Source organism: Artemia sp. Qi Xiang Cuo, chromosome 13 (genome assembly GCF_049724085.1).
Source record: "Artemia sp. Qi Xiang Cuo chromosome 13, ASM4972408v1, whole genome shotgun sequence".
NCBI classification, from domain to species: domain Eukaryota; kingdom Metazoa; phylum Arthropoda; class Branchiopoda; order Anostraca; family Artemiidae; genus Artemia; species Artemia sp. Qi Xiang Cuo.
The window spans coordinates 11,038,168-11,065,904 of NC_142806.1; the positions used below are offsets into that span (position 1 = coordinate 11,038,168).

Genomic DNA, 27,737 nt, shown 5'->3' on the forward strand with positions numbered 1-27,737 from the left:
TGTCCAAATATGATTAGAATGCATTCATCCTTCACAAGCCGATTGATTTGATTGATCTAATTTCACTTCTTGGCAGTGGTTACTATAATACACACCTACCAAGTGAGAAGTACAGCTAACATAAAATATTGTTTGGTATTGGAGTATATATTAAGTTGAAACTAATAAAGTCGTAGGCGCCGAGAATAGAATTTTAATATATTAATCCAGAACAATCCCTAGAAATCCAATTCCTTAGAAATCAAGTAGTGAGGAGGTTACCGTATGGATTTTACAACGCCCATAGTGGGTATACTATTGGAGCTACTACAAAAAAAGTCGTATAAATTTTAGGCTATGATACGGCAGCCCTTCATCCGTGTCCCAGCCTCCAAGGGTCCCAATTCACCTCCCCCGAATTTTTGACCCCTCACCTCATTTTTTTATACTGTTTTTGAAGTTTCATTTTTTTAACTTTTAGTTTTTATTTCTTAAATTTTTTTACAGAATTTTTTTTCAAATTTTTTTTTGCATGTCTTAAAATGACATGAAATATACTTAAAACAAAAAAAATCACTTCTAATATTTTCGAAATACGAAATAAGAATGATAAATATGTTTGTCGCGATTTTTCCTATTAGAAAAAGAATGTTTGTAGCAACAATTTTCTTCTTTTTTTACTGAGAATTTCGAAAATACCAAATGAGATTTTTGTTTTGTTATATTTCATGTCATTTTAGGACATTAGAAAAATGAGTTTAAAAAAATTTCCAAGTCCAAAAAAATACGAAACGAGGATGACATAGATATGTTAGTCGTGATTTTTACTATTAGAAAATTAATGTTTTTAGTAGCACTTTTGCCTTTTTTTGACTGATTTTTTTTTACTTTGAAATTATTCAACTGTTTTTTTATTTCATTTATTCGGCTATACCGATGGTACTCTATGGCTGCTCATCTTACCAGCGCTTGCGGTAACACGTTACCCAGTGATAAACCTAATCGCCAGCTTTCGGGTATTAGCATTCAACGGAAGGTCAAAAGAAAGGTCTCTTTCTCAGTCTCTCTCTCTTTCTCTTACAATGTGTGTTTGTAAGTTTTTTCCTCTCTCTCTGTGCCTGTGTGTCTGAGTGGATGTTCGCTTGTCTCTTTGTCTGTCTGTATGGGATTTCGCGTCTGAGTCGGTGTGCGTTTGTAGGTATTTTTACCTCTCTCCCTCTCTCTCTGCCTGCGTGTCTGAGTGGATGTTTGCATCCCTCTGTGTCTGTCTTTGTTTGATTTTATGTATGACTATGTGTGTTTGTAGATATTTTTTCCTCTCTCTTTGTGCCTGTGTGTCTGAGTAGATGCTTGCTTGTCTCTATGTCTGTCAATGTATCATTTTGTGTCTGACTTTGTTCGTTTGTAGGTATTTTTCCATCCCTCTCTTTCTCTCTGTGCCTATGTGTCTGAGTGGATGTATGCTTGTCTGTATGTCAGTCTTTGTGTGATTTTATGTCTGACTCTGTTCGTTTTTAGGTATTTTCACCTCTCTCTCTCTCTCACTTTCTCTTGCTCTCTCTCTCTTTCTCACTTTCTCTTGCTCTCTCTCTCTTTCCAACTATCTCTTGCTCTCTCTCTCTCTCTTTCTCTCTCTCTCTCTCTCTCTCTCTCTCTCTCTCTCTCTCTCTCTCTCTCTCTCTCTGTGACTGCGTGTCTGAGTAGGTGTTTGCTTCTTTCTCTTTGTTTGTCTTTGTGTAATTTTATGTCTGACTGTATGTTTGTTAGCATTTTACCTTTCTCTCCCTCTCTCTCTCTCGCTCTCTATTCCTGTGCGTCTCAGCGGATGTTTGCTTGTCTCTGTCTATGTCTTTTTTATGATTTTGTGTCTGACTCTGTGCATTCGTAAGTATTTTTGCCTCTCTCTCTGTACCTGTGTGTCTGAGCGGATGTTTGCTTGTCTCTATGTCTGTCTGTGTGATTTTGTGTCTGACTCTATGTGTTTTTAAGTATTTTTGCTTCTCTCTCTCTCTCTCTCTCTCTGTGCCTTTGTGTCTTATCGGATGTTCGCTTGTCTGTATGTTCGTCTTTTTGTGATTTTGTCTGACTCTGTGTGTTTGTGAGTATTTCTCCTTCTCTGTCTCTGTGCCTCTGTGTCTGAGTAGATGTTTGTGCGTCTCTATGTCTGTCTATGTGTGATTTGTTTATGACTATGCGTTTTAGGTATTTTTGTCTATCTCTCTCTGTGCCTGTGTGTCTGAGCAGATGTTTGCTTTTCTCTGTTTGCCTTTGTGTGATTTTGTGTCTGACTCTGTGCATTCGAAGATATTTTTGCCTCTCTCTCTCTCTCTCTTTCTTTCTCTCTCTCTCTCTCTCTCTCTCTCTCTATGCCTGTGTGTCTGCTGAGCGGATGTTCACTTGTCTCTTTGTTTGTCTTTGTGTGATTTTGTGTCTGACTATGTGTGTTTGTAGGTATTTTTGCCTCTCTCTCTCTCTCTCTCTCTCTCTCTCTCTATGAAATTGTGTCTGATCGGATTTTTGAATCTCTCTATGTCTGTCTTTGTGTGATTTTGTGTCTGACTGTGTGTTTCTAGATATGTTTTCCTCTCTCTCTCTGTCCTGTGAGTTTGAGCGGATGTTTGCTTCTCACTATATCTGTCTATGTGTGATTTTGTGTCTTACTCTGTGTGTTTATAGTTATTTTTGTGTCTTTCTCTCTTTCAGTGCCTGTGTGTCTGAGCGGATGTTTGCTTGTCTCTACGTCTGTCTTTGTGTGATTTTGCGTCTGAATCTGTGGGTTTTGGGGTATTTTTGCCTCTCTCTCTATTGCTGTGTCTGGGTGTCTAAGTGGATATTTGCTAGTCGCTTTGTCTGTCTGTGTGGTATTTTGCGTCCGAGTCAATGTGTTGGTAGATAGTTTTGCCTCTCTCTCTATGTATATTTGTCTTAATGGATGTTTTCTTGTCTCTATTTCTGTCTTTGTGTGATTTTATGTCTGACTCTGTATGTTTGAATGTATTTTTGCCTCTCTCTCTATGCATGTTTATTTGGGCGGACGTTTGCCTGTCTCTATGTCTTTTCTCGTGTGATTTTGTGTTTAACTCTGTGTGTTTGTCAGTAATTTTGCATCTCTCTCTATGTCTGTGTGTCTGAGTGTATGTTTGATTGTCTCTGTCCTTGTATGAATTTGTGTCTGTCTCTATGCGTTTGTATGTATGTTTATATATATATGTTTATATATATATATATATATATATATATATATATATATATATATATATATATATATATATATATATATATATATATATATATATATGTGTGTGTATATATATATATATATATATATATATATATATATATATATATATACTCTATGCCTGTGTGTCTGAGCGGATGTTTGCTTGTCTCTACATCTGTTTTTTGTGTTTGTGTGTCATATAGACACACAAACATCCGGTCAGACACATAGGCACAAAGACAGAGAGAGAGAGAAAAATACCTACAAACACACAGAGTCAGACACAATATGACATTGACAGACATAGAAAAAAACAAACACTCAATCAGACACGTAGGCATAGAGAGAGAGGTAAAAATACCTACAAACGCACAGAGTCGGACACAAAATCATACAAAGACAGATATAGAGACAAGAAAACATCCACTCAGACATGCAGGCACAGAGAGAGAGAGAGAAAAAACTTACAGCAAACATCCCCTCAGACACAAAGGCACAGAGAGATAGAGAGCAAAAGAGGGTAAGGCTGCAAAACCCCTTCTATTCTAGAGTCTGCTTCATTCTTCGCTGACTCTATTCCCCTCCAACGCTTAACCGAAGAATTTGCGCGATCTAGGTACAAAATACAGAGCTATGTTGAACATTTTGAAGATGCAATGGCTATTCTTAGTTGCTTTGGACCTCTAGATTTTTTCATAACTATGACTCGCAATCCTGATTGGCCAGAAAATAAAGTAGCAGCGTGTATTCTATCTGATGATAAAGAACTTATTATAGAACAATCCGCTCAAGATCACTCCGATCTAATCTGTCGAATTGCGAGACGGAAATTTGATAAATAATGAATGATTTGGGTAAAAAATAGATATTAGGTAACGTAGCAGCATATGTGTACACAATCAAAGTTAAGAAATGTGAGCCACCACATAAGTATTTGTTATTGATCATGAGTCCAGGTGGTCGAAACCATAACTCAGTCCAAATTGTTTATCTAACTTCAGTTGAAATTCCAAATACCGACGACGAACTATTGTTAAAATGGATGTTTCATAATCCGTACAGAGCGGAGTTAAATCCGGAAGCAAGATTTTGACCATGCCGAAGAAGATTTAGTAGATATTGGGCAAAAGACTATATCAGAACCGTATTTTCGACACAATTAAGCGTTGAAGAAAATGCAAACAAAACAGAAATTCTACTATTATTTGCAAATGCCCGCAATTTTAAATAGAATGGAAAATTAGTAAATGAAATTTTCTTTACAAGAAAGTTTTAAAAAGTGCACAGTAAAAACCAAATGAAAAAGAAAATCATTTGTTATTTTCTGGAACTATATTTATCTTAATATTCAAAGTTCGTTACAAAAACTTATTTTTCTGGAATTTCAAAAAAAAAAAAAGATTTGAACGCTGATGTAGCGCTTATGTATCGCTTACCTTTTCTTTTTTTTGACAGAAAAAAAGCATTGAGACAAGTTTAATCCTCATTTGAAATCTAATACAAACGCCTAATTTCTTAGTATAAACTTGTTTGGACAACACCATCATAGGGTGGCATATTGCAATAAAAATACTTTGTGTCACTTCCAGAGTGAATAGGCTTGGAAGCATCAACAGCGTATAATTGACTTCTCAATGATCAAAAATCATTAACCGGACTTTTAAAATCCCTATACTGAATCTCCTCCATTCCCAAATCCTTTACTAGGCAAAAAGCGAAAAATAAGTTTAGAAAACTAGCTAGTAAAAAATGTTTCCAATCAAATTCTAAGCTGATTCATTACCCCAGAAATACCAGTAAAATACATTCCAAAGCGGAGTGTTGTATGACTTGTTACAAAACAGAAAGAAATTTTTTGTAAGTACTGATCTATGTATTTTTTCCAAGACCATATTTCCTTTCTATGACGAAAAAAATAAGAGTTCCAATGGAGAGAGGTTATTATATTACAAATATAGAGGTTATTATATAACTATTATTAGACAGTAAAAAACAGATACAAAAGTTAATGGACATTTCTGTCACTGATGTATGTGATCGAAACATCCCGTAAATTTTGTATCTGTTTTTCACTGCTGATGATGATCACTGATTTATGTGATTGAAATATCGAGTAACTTGTGTATCTGTGTTTCACTGTCTTATAAAAAGACCTTTGCTTATAGCAACTGTTATTCGTCTCAGTATTGATCCATTCAAACTAAATTGAGACTGAGCCTAACTACAGATAAATTTGAATTGCTAGTTTCCTAATAATTACATGACGATGTATCAAGCACTTCATAAGATCCATTGAAAACTTTTTTTATACTGAAAATTGTAAGATTCCTATAAGAGCAAAAATATTGTTTCAGTCATTGCAAGAAAGTGTAGTAGATGAAAGATAGAAAATTGACTGACTCCCAAAGACTTAAAAAACGTTCCTTCAAAGATCAACGTACTGGTACATAAGCTTGATATTAAGAATGGTCAAGCTAGTTGTATAAATAGTTGCGATAAAGATTGTAAAGCTACTACTCTTTGTGACTCTCTTTGGCTTTGCTCTAGCTAAACCTGACAAGCAAGATAAAGAAATTGGGACAGTTATTGGTATTGATCTGGGGACGACTTACTCTTGCGTTGGTGTTTTCAAGAATGGTCGGGTAGTGATTATTCTAAACGACCAGGGTAACAGAATCACCGCATCTTATGTTGCTTTCACTGCAGATGGTGGTCTTATTGGAGATGCTGCGAAGAATCAACTGACCAAGAACCCTAAAAACACTATTTTTTATGTTAGACTTATGGTAAAAACGCTAAAGTTTTTTATTGTTTTAAAAAATAGAGTTGTGAGAAAGAGTCTAACTTTAGCGTAAAGAGCGAGGCGTTGAGGAGGGGACAGCCCCTTTCATATACGGAATAATTTCTGTTCGTTTTAAGTTTTAATGTTGCTCCTTACTTTCAGTTAAAAAAAACTTGTTTCCTTATATTTAATTTTTGAACGTTTTTGAATTAATAGAGGTTTTGCTTTTGGCTCACCGTACATGAATAATTAAAAAAAAACTGCATATCAATTTTACTTTTATTTGGTTAAATATCTTTCTCGAAAGTTGTTTAATTTTATTTACGAACGTTTTTATTAGTAATAAATATACGTAACTTACGAATTAACTTACGCAACGAACTTCTGTATCCATATATTTTAAATACGTATATTAGGGATTTCACCCCCTAGTCAATACCTCGCTCTTTACGCTAAAGTTCGAATTTTCTTCCAATTCTTTAAAAATGATCCCTTAATCTCAAAGGCCGTCAATCAGAATAAATAGCTCTTATGAAAGTACGAAAAAGTATTTGGCTTAAAGAGCGAGGTATTGACTAGGGGGCAAACCCAATCATATACGTAATAATTTCTGTTCGTTTTAAGTTTTAATGTTGCTCCTTACTTTCAGTTGAAGAACTTGTTTATTTTTTATTTAATTTCTGATCGTTTTTTTTTAAAATAAGGCTGGGAAATCCGACGCTCCCTTCATAGCAATGTCTCTTCCCCCATGAAAACTTCCTCCATGGAAAGATCGTCCCACATAACCCCCGACCCTCCCCCCAATACCAGAAAAAATTCCCCCCTCAAAACGTCTGTATACTTCCCAATTACCAATACTATATGTAAACATTGGGTAAAGTTCATAGCTTTCAGCCCTCCCCCTAGGGACTTTGGGGATTAAGTCATCCTGACATATTTATATTTTCGACCATGCTGAACAAAATAGCTATCTCAAAATTTTGATCGGGTGACTTTGGGAAAAAAAATGAGCGTGGAAGGGGGCCTAGTTGCCCTCCATTTTTTGGTCACTTAAAAATCGCACTAGAACTTTTAATTTCCGTTCGAATGAGCCCTCCCACGATATTCTAGGACCACTGGGTCGATACGATCACACCTGGGGAAAAAACAAGTAAACACGCATCCGTGATCTTTCTTCTGGCAAAAAATACAAAATTACACATTTTTGCAGATAGGAGCTGGAAACCTCTACAGTAGGGTTCTCTGATATGTTGAAGTTGATGGTGTGATTTTCGTTTAGATTCTATAGTTGTTAGGGGGTCTTTCCCAATTTTTTCAAAAATCTACCAAATTTTGTCAGGCACGTAACTTTTGATGGGTAGGACTAAACTTGATGAAACTTATATATTTGAGATCAGTATTAAAATATGATTCTTTTGATGTATCTATTGGTATCAAAATTCCATTTTTTAGAGTTTCGGTTACTATTGAGCCGGGTTGCTCCTTACTTACAGCTCGTTACCACGAACTGTTTTAAAGTCTAAAGCCTACTTCGTCATTGGCGTTTCACTGAAAACGAATTATACAAATATTATCTTTTCCAGTTATTACAGCATTTAAAATGAAAATTAAAATCATTCAAATAAAATCTTGAACTGATGGAACTTTCAACATTTAATATCATTATATATCAAATATTCAGTTTGATTTTGTTTGTACTTTCCAAGACTATTCGAGACACATTAAGTTTTCAGCAAAGCGCAGATGACGCAGTAGGTTTTAGAATTTTACACTGAGAGAAGGAAGCAGTACCCAAGCTCTTGTTTGTAGTTATTTTTGTTCGTTTCAAGCTTGATTTGCATATTTAATTCAAGTTTCACTCGTTTTAAGATTGATTTTTTTTTTCGAAAATATTATTACCTATTGTATGTTTGTTTGCTATGGTTGTTTGATAAACGAACTGTTTGATAAATCTATCTATCTATCTATGTATCAATAATGCATCAAATCAACTTTCCAGATCGACATTCCAGCAGTCAATTATTAATATCATCTTCATTTCGTTATTTTTTTTTCCTCGTCATTAATTATTTTTTGTTCATTACTTTTTTTATGAATAAATTTTTGTTTTTTGATAAACAAACAAAAAACATTTTTTTGCTCGTTACTTCCTTATTCATTCATTATTTTTTTATCATTAGTTATTTTTATTTCGTCATCGTTTTAAGTCGGTACATGCGTAATATGTTTGTGACGAAAAATAATAACAGTAAAGTGCATAATTAATTACCATTATTGATATCATTCGCGCTCATAGCACATTCGACCACAACAAGATTACTTATCCTTTGCATTTCACAAGGCATAAATGACGTCAGAGGTAGCAAGGATAGCTACTTGAAACGGTTTGAATTAGTTGTCAGATAAGCTACAGCTGCTAACCACAGAAAATATAGAAATGCTCTTAAGCATCCCCTGTCCTACTTATCCGGCAAAGTCTCTCCTTTTTGATGTTCCAGGTAATTGTGTTGCCTTTTTTTATTTGACAGATAATAATTTCTTAAACAAAATAATATCCCATGTCTGGAAATATATGTTGAATTAATTGCACTGTTGGCTTCTAAAAAAAAAAAAAAAAAAAAAAAAAAAAAAAAAAAAAAAACATCTAAGAAGCCTGATTCTTTTTTTTTCTTTTCCCCCTTTCTCTTAGTGTTTACTATACAGTAGTTTAGCTATTGTAGTAAATGGCTGACATCTGAAAAATTTTGAAGAAAGTCCCATTCACAATGCGATTTTATTAATGCTTAGATTCAAATAGACCTAATTTTAGCTAATCCAAGATTTCCATAGAATTTTTCAACTAATCAAAAAATCCCATGAAAAATAGGACTGGCTTCAATAAGCACTAGTTAACTTTCGGTATTAGTAATACCTCATTGTAGATGGTCCTACAGCCAGTACATTAAAAAGGGTCTAACTTATTTTTATAAGCTATTTTTATTCTATATTAACAATTATTTACTACTGATTATATAACACATACTGATGAGTTTGTGGTTTTCAAAATTATCAGCAGGTACATGGGGGGGGGGGGTCTGTTGTTATATTTCCCTTTTTTATGACCCCCCCCTTCTCCAAAATTCTGTGCACCCTCAAAATCAAGCTCATGCGTACGAGCCTAAGAATAATAGTGGTCAAAAATGTGGTATCAGTGGTATTCATATTGTAAGATGCGTGGCAGATAAGTAATGGAACTGATTTTTTACTTGACGATGTTTTTATTTCTTTCAAACTTCTCTGATCCTTCCTTCCCCTAAAGCTCTAACAAGCCACGCCTATAATCTCTGAACCTCCCCTTCCCTAAAGTTCTAACAAGCCACGGCTATAATCTCTGACCCTTCCCTCCCCTAAAGCTCTAACAAGCCACGCCTATAATCTCTGATCCTTCCCTCCCCTAGAGCTCTAACAAGCCACGCCTATAATCTCTGATCCTTCCCTCCCCTAAAGCTCTAACAAGCCACGCCTATAATCTCTGACCCTTCCCTCCCCTAAAGCTCTAACAAGTCACGCCTATAATCTCAACCACAAAAACTCATACTAAACATATGTCAGAAACATTTAATATCATAAAGTAATCTTAATTGCTGAGTAATTTCAGAATTAGAGTTTTCATCTCTTTCCTTTTGTGCTTATAGCTAGTTATATTGCCTAATGTCTCAAACAGAGGTACTCCTTTTGAATAATTGTTGAGTATATGATCAGCATTGCAAATTACGTGAATACCACAATCATACCCATTTTCTTGTTGTACACACCTAATACTCTTAACACTAGACATAGTAATACAAGGCAAAGATACTTTTTTACAAAATCTGGCGGCAGTTTCAAAGTTCATACCATGTGACGAATCTAAATGGAAACACTGCCCTGCTTTTACATCAAAGACCAATAGGCTCCAGTGACTACCACCTATTTGCGTGGGTGTTGTACAATCGTTCAAGGGGAATAGGATTATATCTTTTTCACCAGCATTTAAAGAAGACAAAACAGAGCTGACATCTTCAGGAGAACCCAAGTTTAACAACTGAGTAACCTCTGGACCAACCAGTAAACAATTTGGGTAAGCATCTTCAATATATTCAAAGGCAAAACCAATTAATTTGTCATTTAGCCATTGGCCATCATCTAGAAGTTTGAAGTCATCCTTGATTAGTAAACTATTTTTGTAGCTTAAGTCTTGCTTCATGATTCCTTCATGTCTGAAAACAGAAAAACTAATATCAAATAAAAGCAGAACAGCCTGTCTGACGATAGGTATAAAAAGCCGTAGCATGAACTCTTTTATGACGGTCAGAAATCTACAAACTTTATATTAAGGATATAATCAATGGATAAGATGGCCTCAGATAACATTGTCATAACAGGATTGTTTTCAGACAAAAGAGGTACAGATATTAGCCAATTATATTGGTGAAAAAAAGAAGGAAAATCCTATTGGTTAGGCTCTTATCATAGAGAAAAGACAATGATTGTCAACAATGCTGCAACTGGAAAACTTTTTTATTTACTGGCTAGAAACTTCACACCCAAACAGATTTCTTTTTACTTGCTTTTAATAGTCACAGGTCCAGTGGTGTCAATTCCCGAAAAATTAGGGTAGAACGTAATTTTAAATCTCAAGGATTGGTAGTGTTCTATCAAAATTCTTCGAGATGGGGGTAGGCATTTTTTTTCCAATTGTATTAGTGAGATACCAAAACCCCAATTTTTAAAGAGAATAACAAAATAAAGAAGGAATTTTGAAAATCCAAGGGGGGGGGCAAAAAAATCTCGAGGAAGGATTAAATTACACCCCCTAATAGAAATATAACTGATACATAGAGGAAAGGCCTTATTCAGCTTGGGTTATTTGTCTCCCCAGAAATATGAAGTAATGTGACAGTTTATAAAAATACGTCACAGAGTAAAAGCCGTTGGTATTGAAGGACATTTTTTAAAATAGAAATGCAGCCTAAAACAGTTATCTCTCTGTTTCTCTATGGGCTTACACAAGAGCCGCGTTTTCAGGCTCAGCGGGTTCGAACACGGGTTGTTCTCGTCTAGTTTCAAGTTTCTAGTTTTTCGTCTAGTTTTGTCTAGTTTCAGCGGGTTCGAAGCTTCGACCCCGTGTTTGATGCACTAGATGCACTGCTGCACAACGCTTGATGCACTAGACACGAACAACCCGTGTTTAAAGACGGGTTGTTCGCGGATCAGCAGGTTCAAACGCGGGTTGTTCTCGTCTAGTGCATTAAGCGTTGTGAATCAGTGCATCTAGTGTATCAAACACGGGGTTGAAACTTCGAACCCGCAAAAACCTGACGAAAAACTAGAAACTTGAAACTAGACGAGAACAACCCGTGTTCGAACCCGCTGAGCCTGAAAACGCGGCTAAGGCCGTACCCAGGATTTTTTTCAGAGAGGATTTTACTCAGATTTTTTTCAGGGGGGGGGGGTTAACAAAAAAACTAAAAAAAAACAGCTTACAAAATTTGTTTATATCCATTTTTGTTACGTTTTTACGAGTCAAAAAAACATTTCAGGGGGGGATTCAAACCCCCCTAACCCCACTCTGGGTACAGCCTTGGGCTTACTGACAAGCTGCTGAATAAAATATTATAATCAGCTACAAATACTATAAACTTTTCACAAAAAGCTTTATTTTTTTGTCAAGGCAATCAAATTAAGTCACCTACTGCTATTCTTTAATTAACTTAGCATATAAGTAATTTGATGAAAAAACACTGAGTCAAAAACCATTAAAGAATAACTAGCATACTAATTGCATTCAAAAGTCCCAATAAGATAAATCAAATAATATACTAATGAATAACTCTACAGGTGTTTCTTTTCAATAAAAGAAAACGTATTCATGGTAAAGAGCAATAAGAAAAAGGCTAACATCTTCAGAGGCCTTAAAAGTTGTAAATACTGAAGCCTTTTCCCCTGAAAAACCAGATTCAGGATTACTAACCATAAACTTGAATTGGTAAGCAAATCTACCCTGCTACCGGAAAGTCTCTGGCTAGTAATTTGTATTTCTGAATTCATCTTATTGCGTTCAGGACTTTAATAAAGCTTTAAATTTCTATTTTTTTTATTATATAATCCATAGCTTCAAAGATGATTTAGCATTTTGAAATATTTCCAAATCATGACTGACATCAATTAATGTTGCTAGTTTATAACGAAAATTAATTCTAACAGTGGAAGCATAGTCAATTTTTAAACACCCTGCTTTTTTGGCCACAATAAATTTCACTAACTACTTTCCATTGTTTTTTGCGACTGACACTTTTTTGTCTTTAAGACATGGATTGTTGCAAATAACCCCCTATAATTCTGATTGTCAGTGGAACAGCACTTTCAATCTTTTTTGGAACAGCATTTCCATGATGTACATTCAGAGCTACATATAATGGGGCTGGAGGGAACAAGCGTCCTGGGCGACATACTCGGAAGGGCGGCAAAACAAGCTAAAGAGTAAAACTATAAAATACTTCTTGAAAAAAAATTATTTCAGCGTTTTAAATTATTTAATTCCAATACCCCGAGTTTTTCAAGCATAATTGCACGTTTTTAGTATCCTCTGCCCTTCCCCTCCTGTTTCGCTATAAGGGTTTATTCGTGCATTGGGATGATAGATCAATGTGGGTGAAGCTTCAACGGCTTTCTGCTGCCCAGATAGGTAGGCAGCCTAGGTAAGTCCCTTGCTAACATTTTTAAGAGTTTCTAGGGCGTAACAATTAACAAAAATGTTAATTGTTAATGTAAGAAGGCAAATAATTTTTCTTTTTTATATTGAAAACAAAACACGAGGATTTTTTTTTCAAAAATTTTCCACGGACAAGTAATCCTGAGCGTTGAATTACTTATCCCACTAACCTCTGACGTCACGTCCACCCTCATGGAACACCTGGATTAGTAATCCTACTTATCCGGACAAGTAATGGAACACAGTACAGCTTTCCGCAAAGTTTTGATCAAATCACGACAATAAAAAAAAAGCATTTTTCACAATCCACCATGGGCGCCCATAAGCTGAATTCCAGGGGGGCAAACATCATCTAATTGGCACTTTTAATGCTATATAATAGAAATCTCAGAACAAAAATATAAAAATAAGGCAGCATCATTCAGACAGAGGGGTGGGGGCGGGAGCCCCCCCCATATGGGCGCCCGTGCAATCCACCCCTCCCCCTCCCCAATTAGTGCCCCTTTGAGTTTAACCATGTTCCCCTATAATTTGTCCTATTTAAGGGGTTTAAACAAACCACTACTCTATGGAATAGATTCTAGAATACGTGCCTACTGACACAATGGTACTTTCATTTCGCTTAATGGTTGATCAGTTGCGACAGAAATCATGCTTACGGCATTTCTCCATGTTCAAACAGACATCCACCACATGGCTAATATATTAGTACTTTTCATTTGTGATGCAAATGGATGTTATATTTAGATGCAGGATGCAATTCTGTATTTATAATAACACATTAGGGGGGTGGGGGTATATATTCTGTGAATATATAGGCTCTAAGAAAATCATGGATTTCTTAGAAAAACTGGAAAAACAAGCAAAGAAGTGAAGATTAAGGCTCTCCCCCTGCAAAATGAGTTAACTAGGGTGATTCTACAAATTATTGAGTAAGAATTGTTTTCTTAATATGTTTCTTTTTTCCAGCTGGACTCCTAGGCTTAAAATACTGGTTGGCCGGTTGGCTAATTTAAAGATTTGGATATATATACACTGTCAAATTAGCCATCTGGTGGTATCCCTGTTCAAACAGTTTTGAAGTGAAAAATGGTAAGCTTTAAGATACAGAAACTAGCATTAATTGTTCCCAGGCTACGTTAGCATAGCATAGCTTTACATAATTTTTTAAGCATACATTTAACACTTAGTGAAAGAAACAAATAAAAGTTTTTCTAACAAGTCAAAACCTATCTTAATCGGTGTAGTATTTTAGCTTAAGGATGGATGCATTTCTGTGCATGACAGTAGTATGTTACCTTCCATTTCTATAGAGGCCATAGGAACCACTGAAGCGTATCAGGTTGAATGCACTTTATCTAGGTCATCCCCCAGGGCCCTCTTGAGGTTGAACAAACTTTATCTAGGTCATTCTCTATTGAGGTTCTACTTTGCCAGGACGTACTGGAACCAGTGAAGCGTATCAAGCTGAATGAACTTCATCAAGGCCATTCCCTTGAGCACTCTTGAGGTTTAACAACCTTAATTTAGGTCATTCTCTATTGAGGTTATATTTTACTTGAGGCATAAGAACCACTGAAACGTATCAAGTTGAATGAACTTTATCTAGGTCATTACCTAGGGCACTCTTGAGGTTGAACGAACTTTATCTAGATTGAGGTTATATTTTGGTTGAGGCATAGGAACCACCGAAACGTATCAAGTTGAATGAACTTTATCTAGGTCATTACCTAGGGCACTCTTGAGGTTGAACGAACTTTATCAAGGTCATTCTCTATTATACTTCTATAGCAGCACTAGGAAGCACTGAAGCGTATCAGGTTGAATGAACTTTATCTAGGTCATCCCCTAGGGCCCTCTACACCTTTTAAAGAGACTGAGTATCCCCTCTCATATAGGTAATACTTCTATGGAAGCTCTACACCTTTTCAAAGAGAGTGAGTATCCCCTCGCAATGTCATATGGAAATGCCTAGATTATGTTCCTTACCATGCTATTTGCTTGATGCCCTAGGAGTCACAGTGCTATTTGCTTGATGCTCTACACCTTTTCAAAGAGAGTGAGTATCACGAGATTGTGTAATGCAATCAGACTGGTTTCTGATTTTTTGGACAATTGCCTTTAGTCAAGACTAGTTTGTTAGGAATGTGTCGCTGCTAATTAAAGAATAGGATGCTACACTCAGAATTGATTGATTGGCATATTGCTTTATATCATTTTGCGTAAAAGCTAACTCTATTTGCAAAAAGGGTATAGCAGTTGCGAATTGGACTGTATGAATGATATTAATTTTTGATTGAATAATAGGGATGTGAATGATTCTAATTAATGATCGGATTGTATGAAGCTGGAGAAAAAGGGTTAAACTGATTAGCAGTTAAGGTAACCCCAAAGGGCTTGTCGACTCAGGCAATTTGTTATAAATTTGGAACAACATCAATCTATGAAAATGGTTAACGATGATAGAATGACCTTGTGAGTTGACCTAGCTTTACTTCTTCGATGTGTTCTGTATAATACACAAGTGGCGTTTGATCAGTGTTGTCAATTTAAAATAGGGTCTAACGTTATAGCATACTAAAATGTAGATACTAAGAGAGATGAAGATGGCAAGAAAAGAATTTTAATAAAAAAATTCAGAACAATCTATAGAAGTCCTTACAAATGAAATAGTGAGGTTTATATGAGTATGAATAGTCGAGGATCTTAAGCACCAATAACCCTAACCACCAGGGACTTCAACCCCCAAAGCTCCCCTATCCCCAAACTCCAAGGGGAACCCCTCCCCTCCAACTTTTTGGTTCCCTCCCCCAATTTTTTTTTAAGTTTTTTTTAACTTTTTTTTTACCCAAACGCATCCATCCATAAACTACACAATGGGAGTAGTCCTGTTTAATAGAATTAAGTGGTCAATTTTTTTTCATAAACATCAACTTCAATACTATTATACAATTACGAACAAATAAACTTTCAAATGGGGATAAATCCATTTATTTAGACAGTGAAAAAACAGGTACAAAAGTCCAGATATTTCGGTCACATATACAGCGACCATCTTCAGTAGAAATACTAAAATAATAAAATTGAAACTAGCATATTTATATGAAAGAAAATAAATAACTTATCGGTTCATTCACAAAATAATGAACTTCCGGATTATTCACTGGATTATTTTCAAAGAGAGTTCATTGACAAAGTTCATTTAAAGTTCCGGATTTAAATTTTCTTCTTTAATCTTGCCCATTTTTCAATTTCCAATTTTCACAAATTTCCAATGAAAGTGGTAAAGCCTTCCGTGTCTTCTAATTGCAAACGAAATGTTGAGTTTTTAGATGTTTACTGGGTTGGTCTCATTTCCCCATATATACGACGTATTTTCTACACAACACCTTCAAATTAGGTGTTTTTTTCTTATACCAAACTGCCGTTCTAAGACGAACAAACAAACTTTCAAATGGGGATAAATCCATTTATTTAGACAGTGAAAAGACAGGTACAAAAGTCCAGATATTTCGGTCACATATACAGCGACCGTCTTCAGTAGAAATACTAAAATAATAAAATTGAAACTAGGATATTTATATGAAAGAAAATAAATAACTTATCGGGTCATTCACAAAATAATAAACTTCCGGATTATTCACTGGATTATTATTTTGTGAATGACCCGATAAGTTATTTATTTTCTTTCATATAAATATGCTAGTTTCAATTTTATTATTTTAGTATTTCTACTGAAGACGGTCACTGTATATGTGACCGAAATATCTGGACTTTTGTGCCTGTTTTTTCACTGTCTAAATAAATGGATTTATCCCCATTTGAAAGTTTATTTGTTCGTCTTAGAACGGCAGTGTGGTCTAAGAAAACAACACTTAATTTAAAGGTGTTAAGTCGAAAATTATACAATTAAAAAAAATTCTTTAGGCTTTGCAATAGTTTTGATCTTAACTGGGGTGTAGTCACTTTGATCCGCGCTGGGGAGCAAAATTTTGATAGGTAGTAGGCTACAATGAGAAACACAAGAGACAGTGTTAAAAAATAAGGAAACAGTGTCCAACAAAATGCAAGCTTGGTCTTGACAATGTATGCATGGATAATACACATTAACAAAATCAGCCAACTTTCGCAGACAGCATAAAGTTATATTCAGGCGTTAGGGGGCGGGGGGCTGGACACAATTGTAACAGTATTGATTTTTATATTTAAAAAAAGAGTATTGAATGAAAAGCCTATATATCTAGCTTAAATAAAAAAAACAAGTTTTTTTCAACTAAAAGTAAGGAGCAAGATTAAATTAAAAAGAACAGAAATCATTACGTATATGAGGGGGTTCGCCTCCTAGTCAATACCTCACTAAAGTTCAAATTTTGTTCCAATTCTTTAAGAACGACCCCTGAATCACAAAGGCTATTTAATTAGAATAGATAGCTCTTTTGAAAGTACTCAACAAACTTTAGCGTAAAGAGCGAAGTATTGACTAGGGGACAAACCCCCTCACATACGTAATAATTTCTGTTCGTTTTAAGTTTTAATGTTGCTCAATTCTGAGCAACATTATGAAGTTTCAATTCTGGTTTCAATTCAAAATTCGAGACTTATGTGCTGAACTTTATCTCATTGGTTTTTATCAAGAAACACAAACCACTAGCACCAGTGGGTCCATCAGTTGTCCCTATAACAACTGACAAGCATATCCAACGATACCCCTACGGCAAAGAGGGGACTATAAGGGTAAAATTATTTCCCATTTTCTACTAATTTCCGCCAATCCTGTTGCTACTTAGTATCTGCTTGCTTCCTGCTTTTTGCTTGGTTTCTGTATTCAGCTGTGCTTTGCTCATATTGCTTCTTTGAAATGTCTACCAGGAGCCAATCTGCTGCTGCTACTGCTACTTCTAGGCCTGCTAACCCAAGTAATCCTCCCATTGCTACTCCTGAGATTCAGACAGATATTACTAATTTGAAGAAGATTGCAAAGTTCATTGAAGAAAATGTCTTTAAATCCCTGCTTAATACTGTTACAAAGAGTATTCAGTCACAAGTTCAATCCCTTGGTCTGCCTAAGAAAGGTGACAAAGTTGACCTTAATTTGGCAGTAAAAGACCTGATGTCAAGCTCCATCCAGGAAGACATTAAACAGATGGTCAGTTCACAGCTTCAAGAATTGGACTTTTCTGGTAAAATTACAGACATTGAAAAAAAACCTTGCTGATCATGTTGCTGCTCAAACTGATCAACTTAAGCAGCAAGAATTAAAAAATCAACTCATTGTGTTTGGATTACTTGAAGATACTACATTTGACAACACTGAACCTAAGTTTTTGTCACTTTGCCAAGATAGGTTTCCTTGCATTAGTCTTTTGAACAGTGACATTGTGTTTGTGAAACGTATTGGAAAACGAGTTGGTAATAAAAATCGACCAGTTATTATTGTGTTCTGCAACCTGAGAGTACGATTCTTGCTACTCAAAAATAAAAAGGAGCTGAAAGGATCTGGTGTGGTCATTTTACCTTTTTTTTTTTTTTTTTCTTTTTTTTTTGGCTTGTGTTTTTTACCTTTTAATCAAAATTATTGCATGCAGTTTGTTTTTATAACTTATTTTCCATACTACATTCTTCCTGTCCACGCTAATTTAGCTTTATCTGTTTCACCACTTTTCCTAATATTGGATAATGAAAATACTCATTATCTTTTTCTTTGATTCTACTGATGATACTCTACGGATGATACTCAAGATTCTCAAGGATGATACTCAAGATTCTTTTTCTTTCCTAACTAAACTTTCTCTTGATTCAGTGTGCTTTGATTCACCTTTTGTTTCTAGTGATGATAGTGAAAATGATCCTCTGTTAAAATCTCTTCATATATCTGATTCTTGTTACCATTTTTATCAACATTATTTTGAAAAAAGTGCTGCCCTCAATGTCTTCTGTTAAAAACTTTAATGTGTTTACTTTGAATGTGCAAGGTTTAAGGTACAAATGGAATAATGTTCTGCAATATATTGGTTGTATTAATTACCCCTTATTATGTAGTAGGTCTCACAGAGACCTGGCTGTCTTCAAGTGATGATATGTCTGTATATGCCATACTAAGTTTTACTGCATACCACTCAACTAGATCTCTAACTAAGTGTTCTGGTGGTATATTCCTTTTTGTCAGAAGTAATCTTAATGTTGTGAGACGTTCAGACCTTGAGAAGATTTTTGATCCAGTTGTAAATAATAGAAGTGTGTATGCTTCGGTTGTTGACCTGTCAGGTGATACAGTAAGTTGTGACACTATTTGTTTATTTTATAAGCCTTCACCTTTCCCAACAGAAAAATTTTCTGAATTAATTGATGAAATGTACTCAGTTGATAAGCTTGCTTCAAGAAATGTTTTTATGCTTGGAGACTTTAACTCCAATTTATTGAAAATTGGGTGCGATTTTGAGTCTGACCGTTTTTTTTAATCTATTTCTTCCTCTCGCCTTCTTCCTTGCATTTTCTTTCCTACTCGTGTTGGTCCAGTTAGATCTTCTACAACTCTGATTGACAACATTTTTCTGTCTTCTAAAAATGATACTAAATTTTCCTCTGGTATTAATTTCTCTGATCTCTCTGACCATTTTCCAATTTATTGTTCTGTTCCCAAAATAAAAATGCTGAGCCAAGAGGTGCCGAAGGTGAGTCTTATACAAGAACTTATAGTCAGAGCAATGTTCATGACCTTAAGTCTGATCTAAGTGCTAGTGATTGGTGTTCAGTAATGAATCCTGAAGATGTTAATTGGGCATCAGCCTCATTAATGAGTCGGCTGCAAACACTAATTGAAAAAAAATTTCCACTTGTAAATATAAACCCAGGATGCCTTGGATGTCTCCTAGTCTTTTGAAATCAACAATGCAGAAGTCAGTGCTTTTCAAGCTGGCTTGCAAAAGCCTTGATCCTGATGATTTATCAGAGTATAAGCATTATAAGAATGTATTAACATCAACAATTAGACTAGCTAATAAGAATTTTTTTTTGAAAATTCAGGAATGCAATGGTAATTTACAGAAAGTCTGGAGTGTTGTTAATGAAGCTTTATCTCGTAGGAAACAATCAATGAAACAGCCTACCGCCTTCAAGAATGCAGATAGTTCAACTATTGAAAAAGCTGCTGTACCCAATGCCTTCAACTCTTAATTTACCACCCTACCAACTGTTAAGACCCCCTCCTTTCCTAAACCAAGTAAATCATCACCAGCTGAGAGAAGTATTTTTCTAACTCATTGTTCAAGCATAGAGATCTGTGATTTTACTTCTTCTTTAAGCAGTATTAACACAGCTGATTTGCTTGGACTAAAAAGCCATGTGCTTTAGTTTGTTTTTTCTTATGTTGTTGAACCTCTTGCACATATTTTTAATCAATCTATTTCAAAAGGTTTTTACAGATTCATTTAAAATAGTAAAAGTAATCACTCTTTTTAAGAAGGGTGACCCCAACTTAGTTTCGAAATATAGACCTATATCCCTTCTCCCAATTTTCTCTAAATTACTTGAAAAAGTTGTCCAGAAGAGGCTTTTTTCGTTCCTGCCTACTGGTGCTTCAACTGGAAGCGGTTCTGTTCTGTCTGATCACCAGTATGGCTTCCGGCCTAAATTCTCTACTGCATGTGCTCTAATTGACGTTACAGAATTCGTTCGTATGAACTTAGATAAGGGTCATTGTGTTCTAGGACTGTTTCTTGATTTTTATAAAGCTTTCGACATGGTAGATCATTTTGTCTTGGTGGGAAAACTGTCTCTACTTGGAGTTCGGGGAATTGCTTTTGAATGGTTTAAATCTTACCTGTCTAATAGATCACTGTTTGTGTTTCGATGGGAAATATTCTGATCTAGCCTTGGTTTCCAAAGGGGTACATGAAGGTTCAGTTTTGGGACCACTCCTCTTTCTTATTTATATTAATGACCTTCCTCCATCTCCCAACCTTGATTCCCACACTGTTTTGTTTGCAGATAATAGTAATTTTTTTCTGGTTGCTAATGATCTGCCCTCTGCTGTTGCTAAGGCTCAGCTCCTGCTCAACAATGTGCGTGATAGGTGTGAGCAGAACGGGATGCTGTTGAATAGCTCTAAGAGTAGCATTATTCATTTTCAAACCCCATACCACATGTCTGAACCTTCCCCAAAAATCTTTGTTTTTTATGGTACTGATATAATTCCCCAGTGCTCTTGTGTTAAACTTCTTGGTGTGCACGTTGATTGTTTTCTTTCTTTCAAAACTAATATTTCTTATACACATTCTATAATTTCTCGTCAAGTGTCTATGCTTCATCGTGCCAATCAATTTCTTCCTCCCGATGTAAAGCTTTCTCTTTACTATGCATTTGTCCTTCCTTATCTTTCTTATTGCTGCACTGTATGCGGCAATACTAACTATTCTACCTTCAGCAACTCCAAACAACACAGAATAGAGTGGTGAAGGCAACTTTTCGCCTTTCCTGACTCTATCCTACAACTGATCTTTGCAGTGACACTGGTCTAGATGCCTTAGATGTGGTTATAAAGAAGCAGAACCCAAAACTAGCTCATCAAGCCTTCAATTTCTTGCTTCCTCCAAACATCATATACTACTTTGATCGAGCATCAACACGTAAGTGCCCCACTTTGCTTAGGAGCTCTGTTCACCAATTTCGTCTGCCTAAAAGGGTATCCTCAGCAGCTCGGAAGTCACCAATTTATAGAGCAATTGCTCTTTGGAACTCTATTCCCAGTGAACTTTCTCTTATTAAAAACTCTTCTTCCCTTTGCAGAAAAATATTCTCTAAGGCTTGAAGTATTTTTGTTTTCTTTATTTGTTTATTAATTTTGCTTTATCTATTTTTTTCCAGTTTACTTTATCTAGTTTTTTTCTTTTCTTTTTTCTACTCTTATTATGTTGAATCAGATTAGAAACCCATTGTCAAATATTATTATTAATGGTTTGGACTTTAATTAAATTACAAATGAAACTCAGAGAGGAAAGAAAATAAAGTGGTCTAAGAATGTATTTATTTAATTAAATTACAGGAAATTTTCAGTTTGGAGAAAATTAAGTCTAAGGTTATTGTGTAGCAGTTGTTTTTTTTTTTGGCTTTTATTATTTTTGTTGATTTTCTCGTATTGTGGTTATATTTTCGAGATACTGTTGCATTTTTTTCCTTTCCTGATTGGTCCTGTTTTGTGTGGATTTTGTGGTTGATACGAAGTCCTCCACAAGCTATGCTCTTGGAACCTCTATCCTCTATCCTCTTGGAACCTCTATCAAGCTATCCTCTAGCGCCTAAGTGTATTTATGAAATCATTGTAGTATTTAATAAATTGAATTCAATTGAATTGTTCCTTACTTTCAGTTGGAAACTTGTTTTTTTTTATTTCTGATAGTTTCTTTAATAATGCTGGTAAATTCGGCACCCCCTTCATAGAAAATTCCCTTCCCCCAAGAGTACTTCCTCCATGGAAAGATCCTCCCGCGTAACTAACCCTTAGGTATGAGTTTTGGAAACTACTAATAAGGCCAGATTGAAGCATCTGAATTCGCCAGTCAAAATATTGATACAATAGTTATTTTTAATGTTATTGATTAAGAAAAAATTTCCGAAAAATAAGTTTTTCAAAGAAAAGTAAAGGCCATTTTAAACTTCAGCTCAGCAGATACAAATACCTTTTAAAATAAAAACAAAAAACGACTAGAAATTACTAATAGAGAACAAATGAAACCCAAAACGAACAGAAATTAATTAAACAACCATAGAAAAAACATACAACAACTAACAATGTAAATGAATAAAAAGATCTTAAAGCGAGTAATGCCTAGATTGAATATGAATATTAAGCTTAAAATGAAAAAAAAATTCCTATTGAAGCATAAATGAAACTTAAAACGAACAGAAATTAAATGAACAATCAATGCAAACAAACATACAATAGATATTAATATAAATTAATAAATAAATCTTAAAACAAGTAAAACTTAAATTAAATATGCAAATCAAGCTTGAAACGAACAAAAATCACTACAAACAAGAGTTCGGGTATGACCTCCAACCTACCGCGTCATTGGCGCTTTACTGAAAACCAATTTTATGACAAATATTTTCTTTTGTACTTAATATTGAAAATAAACATTAAAATTATAGTAACATATTGAACTGATGAGCTTTCAGCAATTAATATCATTATACATCAAATATTCAGTTTAATTCATTAGCTCTTTTTCAAGTTGTTAAAGATGAATATAGTTTCTACGAACAAGTGTTTGGATACTGCCTCCTTTCCTAACTGTAAATAAAAACCAAAGCCTACTGGGTCATTGGCACCTAACTGAAAACGAATTATATTACAAATATTTTCTTTTCCAGTTCTTACAGTATTGAAAATAATAATACAATTGCAGAGAAATAAATTCTTGAACTGATGGATCTTTCAACAATTAACGTCATTATAAATCAAATATTCAATTTGCAGTTGTTTATACTTTCCAAGACTGTTCAAGACTCATATAGTTTTCAGTAAAGCGCCAATGACACAAAAAGAAAAAAAAATAAATGGAGTGTAGGGGAGGCTAGCTGCCCTCCAAACACTTTTGACTCTTAAAAAGTGAATTACAACTTTCAATTTCCAATCAAACGAGCCCTCTAGGAAGTTTATACGAGCATCCTTTCCATAACAACCATATATACCCCCACGGCATAACCTACAACGCCTACCCCCGGGCCCTGGGGGGCTGTGTCGACACCGGAGTTTTTTGTTATCAGAACTGTGAACTTTTTTTAACAGAATGTATATCTCAAAAATTTTATCTTATGCGTCTAGGGCGTGGAGGAGAGGGGGGGGGCTAGTTGCCCTCCGATCTCTTTTGACTCTTAAATAGTGAGCAAGAACATTCGATTTCATCAAATGAGCCCTGTCCGAAGTTTATACGAGCATCTCTTCCATAAGAACTGTATATGCCCCTAGAGCATTACTCATAACGCCTGCCTCCGGGCCCTGCCGGGTTCTGCTGACAGAGGAATTTTTCTTATCTGACCTTTGAACTATTTTTAATGAAATGGCTATTATAAAAATTTTATCGGCTGGACTTGGGGAAAAAGGGTGTGTGGGGGGGGGGGGCTAATGGTCCTCAGATCTTTTGACTCTTAAAAATTGAACTAGAACTTTCAATTTCCAATCAAACGAGCCCCCCCTGACGTTTATATGAGCCTTTCATAAGAACCATATACTCCCCCAGGAGAACACATAAAACGCCTATCCCCCAGGCCCTGGGGGGTCTTTTGTTATCTAATTTTTGAACAATTTCCAAAAACTGGCTATCTCAAAATTTGTAGCGGAGGGTTTGGGGAAAAAAGAGCGTGGGGGGGGGCTAGTTGCCCCTGACTCTCTTGACTCTTAAAAAGTGAACTAGAACTTTCAATTTCCAATCAAATCAGCCCTCTATGAAGTTTATACGAGTATCCCTTTCATAAGAACCATACATGCCCTTAAAGCATAACTTTGAACGCCTTCCCCTGGGCCCTGGGGGGTTGTATTGACACCGGATTTTTTCTTATCCGACCTTTGAACTATTTTTAACAAAATGTTTATCTAAATATTTTCATTAGATGGGTATAGAAAGAGAAGACGTGGGGGGGCTAGCTGCCCTCGGATCTCTTTTGACTATTAAAAAGTGAGCTCAAACTTTCAATTTCCAATCAAATGGGCCCTCTCTGAAGTTTATACGAGCATCCCTTTCATACGATCCATATATGTCCCAGGGCATAACTTACAACGCCTGCCCCGGGCCCTGGGGGGTTGTGACGACACCTGGGTTTTTGTTATCTGACTTTTGAGCAATTTTTAACTTAATGGCTATCTCAAAATTTTTATTGAATCCATAGGGGGAAAAAGGGGCTTGGGGGCTAGTTGCCCTCCAATCTCTTTTGACTCTAAAAAACTGAACTAGAACTTTCAATTTACAATAAAATGAGCCCTTTCTGAAGTGTTTACGAGCATCCCTTCAATAAGAACCATTTATTCCCCCAGGGCATAACTTACAACACCTGCCTTCGGGCCCTGGGGGGCTTTGTTAACCCCAGAGTTTTTCGTTATATGGTCTTTGAACTATTTTAAAAAAAAAAGCTATTTCAAAGATCTTATCGGATGGGTTTGAGGAAAAAAGGGCGTGGAGAGGGGGGGGCTAGGTGTCATCTATTCTCTTTTGACTCTTAAAAAGTGAACTAAAACTTTCAATTTCTAATCAAATGAGCCCTCTTTGAATTTAATACGAGCATCCCTTCCATAAGGGGCAAACCCATGTATGCACTCAGGGCATAACTTACAGCGCCTGCCCCCGGACCCTGGGGGGTTGTGTCAACACCAGAATTTTGTTATATGATCTTTCAACTATTTTTAACAAAATAGCTATCTTAAAATTTTTATTGGATGCATTTGGGAAAAAGAGGTTTAGATGGGGGGCGCTGGCTACCCTCCAATATCTTTTGACGCTTAAAAAGTGAACTAGAACTTTCAATTTCCAATCAAATGAGCCCTCTCTGAAGTTTATATAAGCATTCCTTCCATTAGAACCATATATGCTCCCAGGGCATAACTTATAAACCTTGCCCTTGAAGACTGCGGGGGGAGTGTCTTGCTCAAACATATAATTTCCAGAACTTTCAACTACGTTGAACCAAATGGCTATATTAAAATTTTGATTGGATGTGTTTGGGGAAATGGTGGGCGTGGAAGGGGTGTCAGTTGCCTTAGTATCACTTTCAACTATTAAAAAAGGAACTAGCCATTCAAATTTCCAATCAAATGAACCCTTTCTGAAGTTTCTACGACAACGCTGCCTATAAAAAATCTTAGATGCCCCCAGGACATAACTTACAACCCTTGCCCGGAGGGCTGTTGGGGGGGGGGAGGTTGTCATCTTCAAAGACCTAATTTCCGGAACTTAAAACTACGTTGAATAAAATGGCTATATCAAAATTTTGATTGGATGCGTTTGGGGGAAAAGTGGGCTTGAGAGGGGGGTTAGTTGCCCTCCAATCACTTTCGACTATTACAAAGGCACTAGCTCTTTGAATTTCCAATCGAATGAGCCTTTTTTGAAGTTTCTACAACAACAACTTCTATAAAAACCTTACATGTCCCCAGGGCATAACTTACAACCCTTGCCCTGAAGGCTGTGGAGGAGTGTCCCCCTCAAAAACATAATTTATATCAGGAAATAAACTACGCTGAACAAAATGGCTATCTCAAAATTTTGATTGGATGTGTTTCGGGAAAGGGTGGGCGTGGAAGGGGTGTTAGTTGCCTTCCAATTACTTTCGACTATTAAAAAGGGCACAAGCCACTCCAATTTCCCATTGAATGAGCCATTTTCGAAGTTTTTACGACAACTTCTTCGATCCGAAGTGCCCTGCTCTAAACAAAAAAATAATAAATAATACATTGTGCCAACTACGTTGAATAAAATGGCTATATCAAAATTTTGATTGGATGTGTTTGGGGAAAAAGTGGACGTGAGAAGGGGGTTAGTTGCCCTCCAATCATTTTCGACTATTAAGAAGAGCACTAGCTCTTTGAATTTCCAATCGAATGAGATTTTTTTGAAGTTTCTACAACAACGCTTTCTATAAAAACCTTATATGCCCCCAGGGCATAACTTACAACCCTTGCCCTGGAGGCTGTGGAGGAGTGTCCTCCTCAAAAACATAATTTCTATCTGGAAATAAACCACGCTGAACAAAATGGCTATTTCAAAATTTTGATTGGATGGGTTTCGGGAAATGGTGGGCGTGGAAGGGGTGTTAGTTACCTTCCAATCACTTTCGACTATTAAAAAGAGCACAAGCCACTCCAATTTCCAATTGAATGAGCCCTTTTAGAAGTTTCTACGACAACTTCTTCGATACGAAGTGCCCTGCTCTAAACGAAAAAATAATAAATAATACATTGTGCCAACATTGTTCTTATACAGCCCCCGGGCATAACTTAAAACCGTTGTCCTGAGGGTTGTGGGGGAGTGTCCTCCTTAAAAACAAATATTCTACACTGAAGAAAATGGTTATCTCAAAATTTTGATTGGATGGGGGTGGGGGAATGATGGGCTTGGGGGGGGGGGGCTAGTTGCCCTCCAATCAATTTTGACCCTTAAAAAGGGCACTAGAACTCTCGATTTCCATTCAAATGAGCCCCCTTTGAAGTTTCTACAACGACCCCTTTTATATGAGGATCCTATGGGGAAAATAATAATAATAATAAAACATTGGAGCCATATGGCCTTTACTATAGGCAACGCTACAGCGTTGCCTCTAATAAAATTCCAAGTTGCAAATTTCATATCCTTTAAATCATTGAAATTATTCTGGCCTCAGGAAAAGCAATGTTCCCAGAAATCACTCGCAGGACAGGGATCAGCACATCTCTTCAGGTCTAAACCAAAGTGCTTAAGCACGCCAGGAACCAGACAGCAATAAGTCCCTATGACCTCCAGTTGGATAGAGACTTTGTGCAATTCTGGGCACATCTTGCTTACAACAGGGTTTTCAGCACCCGGTGATGCTCTTCTATCAACAAGAGTCAACATCCTGCACCGACAATCTCAAGCTTATTACCTCCAACTCATTATATTCTCATGCCTACAAATATTATGCTACAACAGGGAGGCAATCGATAGTAGATAAAATAACTAGGAAGAGGTTTTTCAGCCCATAAACGCCTAACAAAACAGACCAAGCCCAGAATAATTAGCCATTACTCAGAATACAATGGAAATACTGTGTTGTTTACTAGGCTATAATTTCCTCAGAAGGTGCCAATCCTCCAGTGGGAATAAAAGTTGACTGCAAGGTCCCCAGTCTTGTGGGTACCCCAACAGGGTCGAGGTAGCCTTTTGCAGAGGGCGTTGTCCATAGATCTGGATCTTATGCCCTGCTAATAGTTTTCCTCCTATGGAGGATTGTCCCAAGATGATCTTCTGCGTCACCATACAATTTAACCCATTACTGGGAGAAGATTATTAACCCAA

The 27,737-nt window shown here is 36.1% G+C and overlaps 1 protein-coding gene across 1 annotated transcript; it reads right to left on the bottom strand.

Moving 5' to 3' along the window:
• Positions 1 to 8,930: 8,930 nt before the first annotated feature.
• On the bottom strand, positions 8,931 to 14,036 carry Den1 (SUMO peptidase family member deneddylase 1). The gene is made up of 2 exons (XM_089098716.1): positions 14,013 to 14,036; positions 8,931 to 10,219 (listed from the first exon to the last, which is right to left on the bottom strand). Exon 2 carries the CDS (start codon positions 10,204 to 10,206, stop codon positions 9,598 to 9,600), a length of 609 nt encoding a protein of 202 aa, XP_088954842.1. The 5' UTR covers positions 10,207 to 10,219; positions 14,013 to 14,036; the 3' UTR covers positions 8,931 to 9,597.
• Positions 14,037 to 27,737: the final 13,701 nt, after the last annotated feature.

What these genes read in the sequence shown, in the direction of transcription:
- Den1 (XM_089098716.1), bottom strand. Translation starts at nt 10,206, where the DNA reads ATGAAGCAAGACTTAAGCTACAAAAATAGTTTACTAATCAAGGATGAC.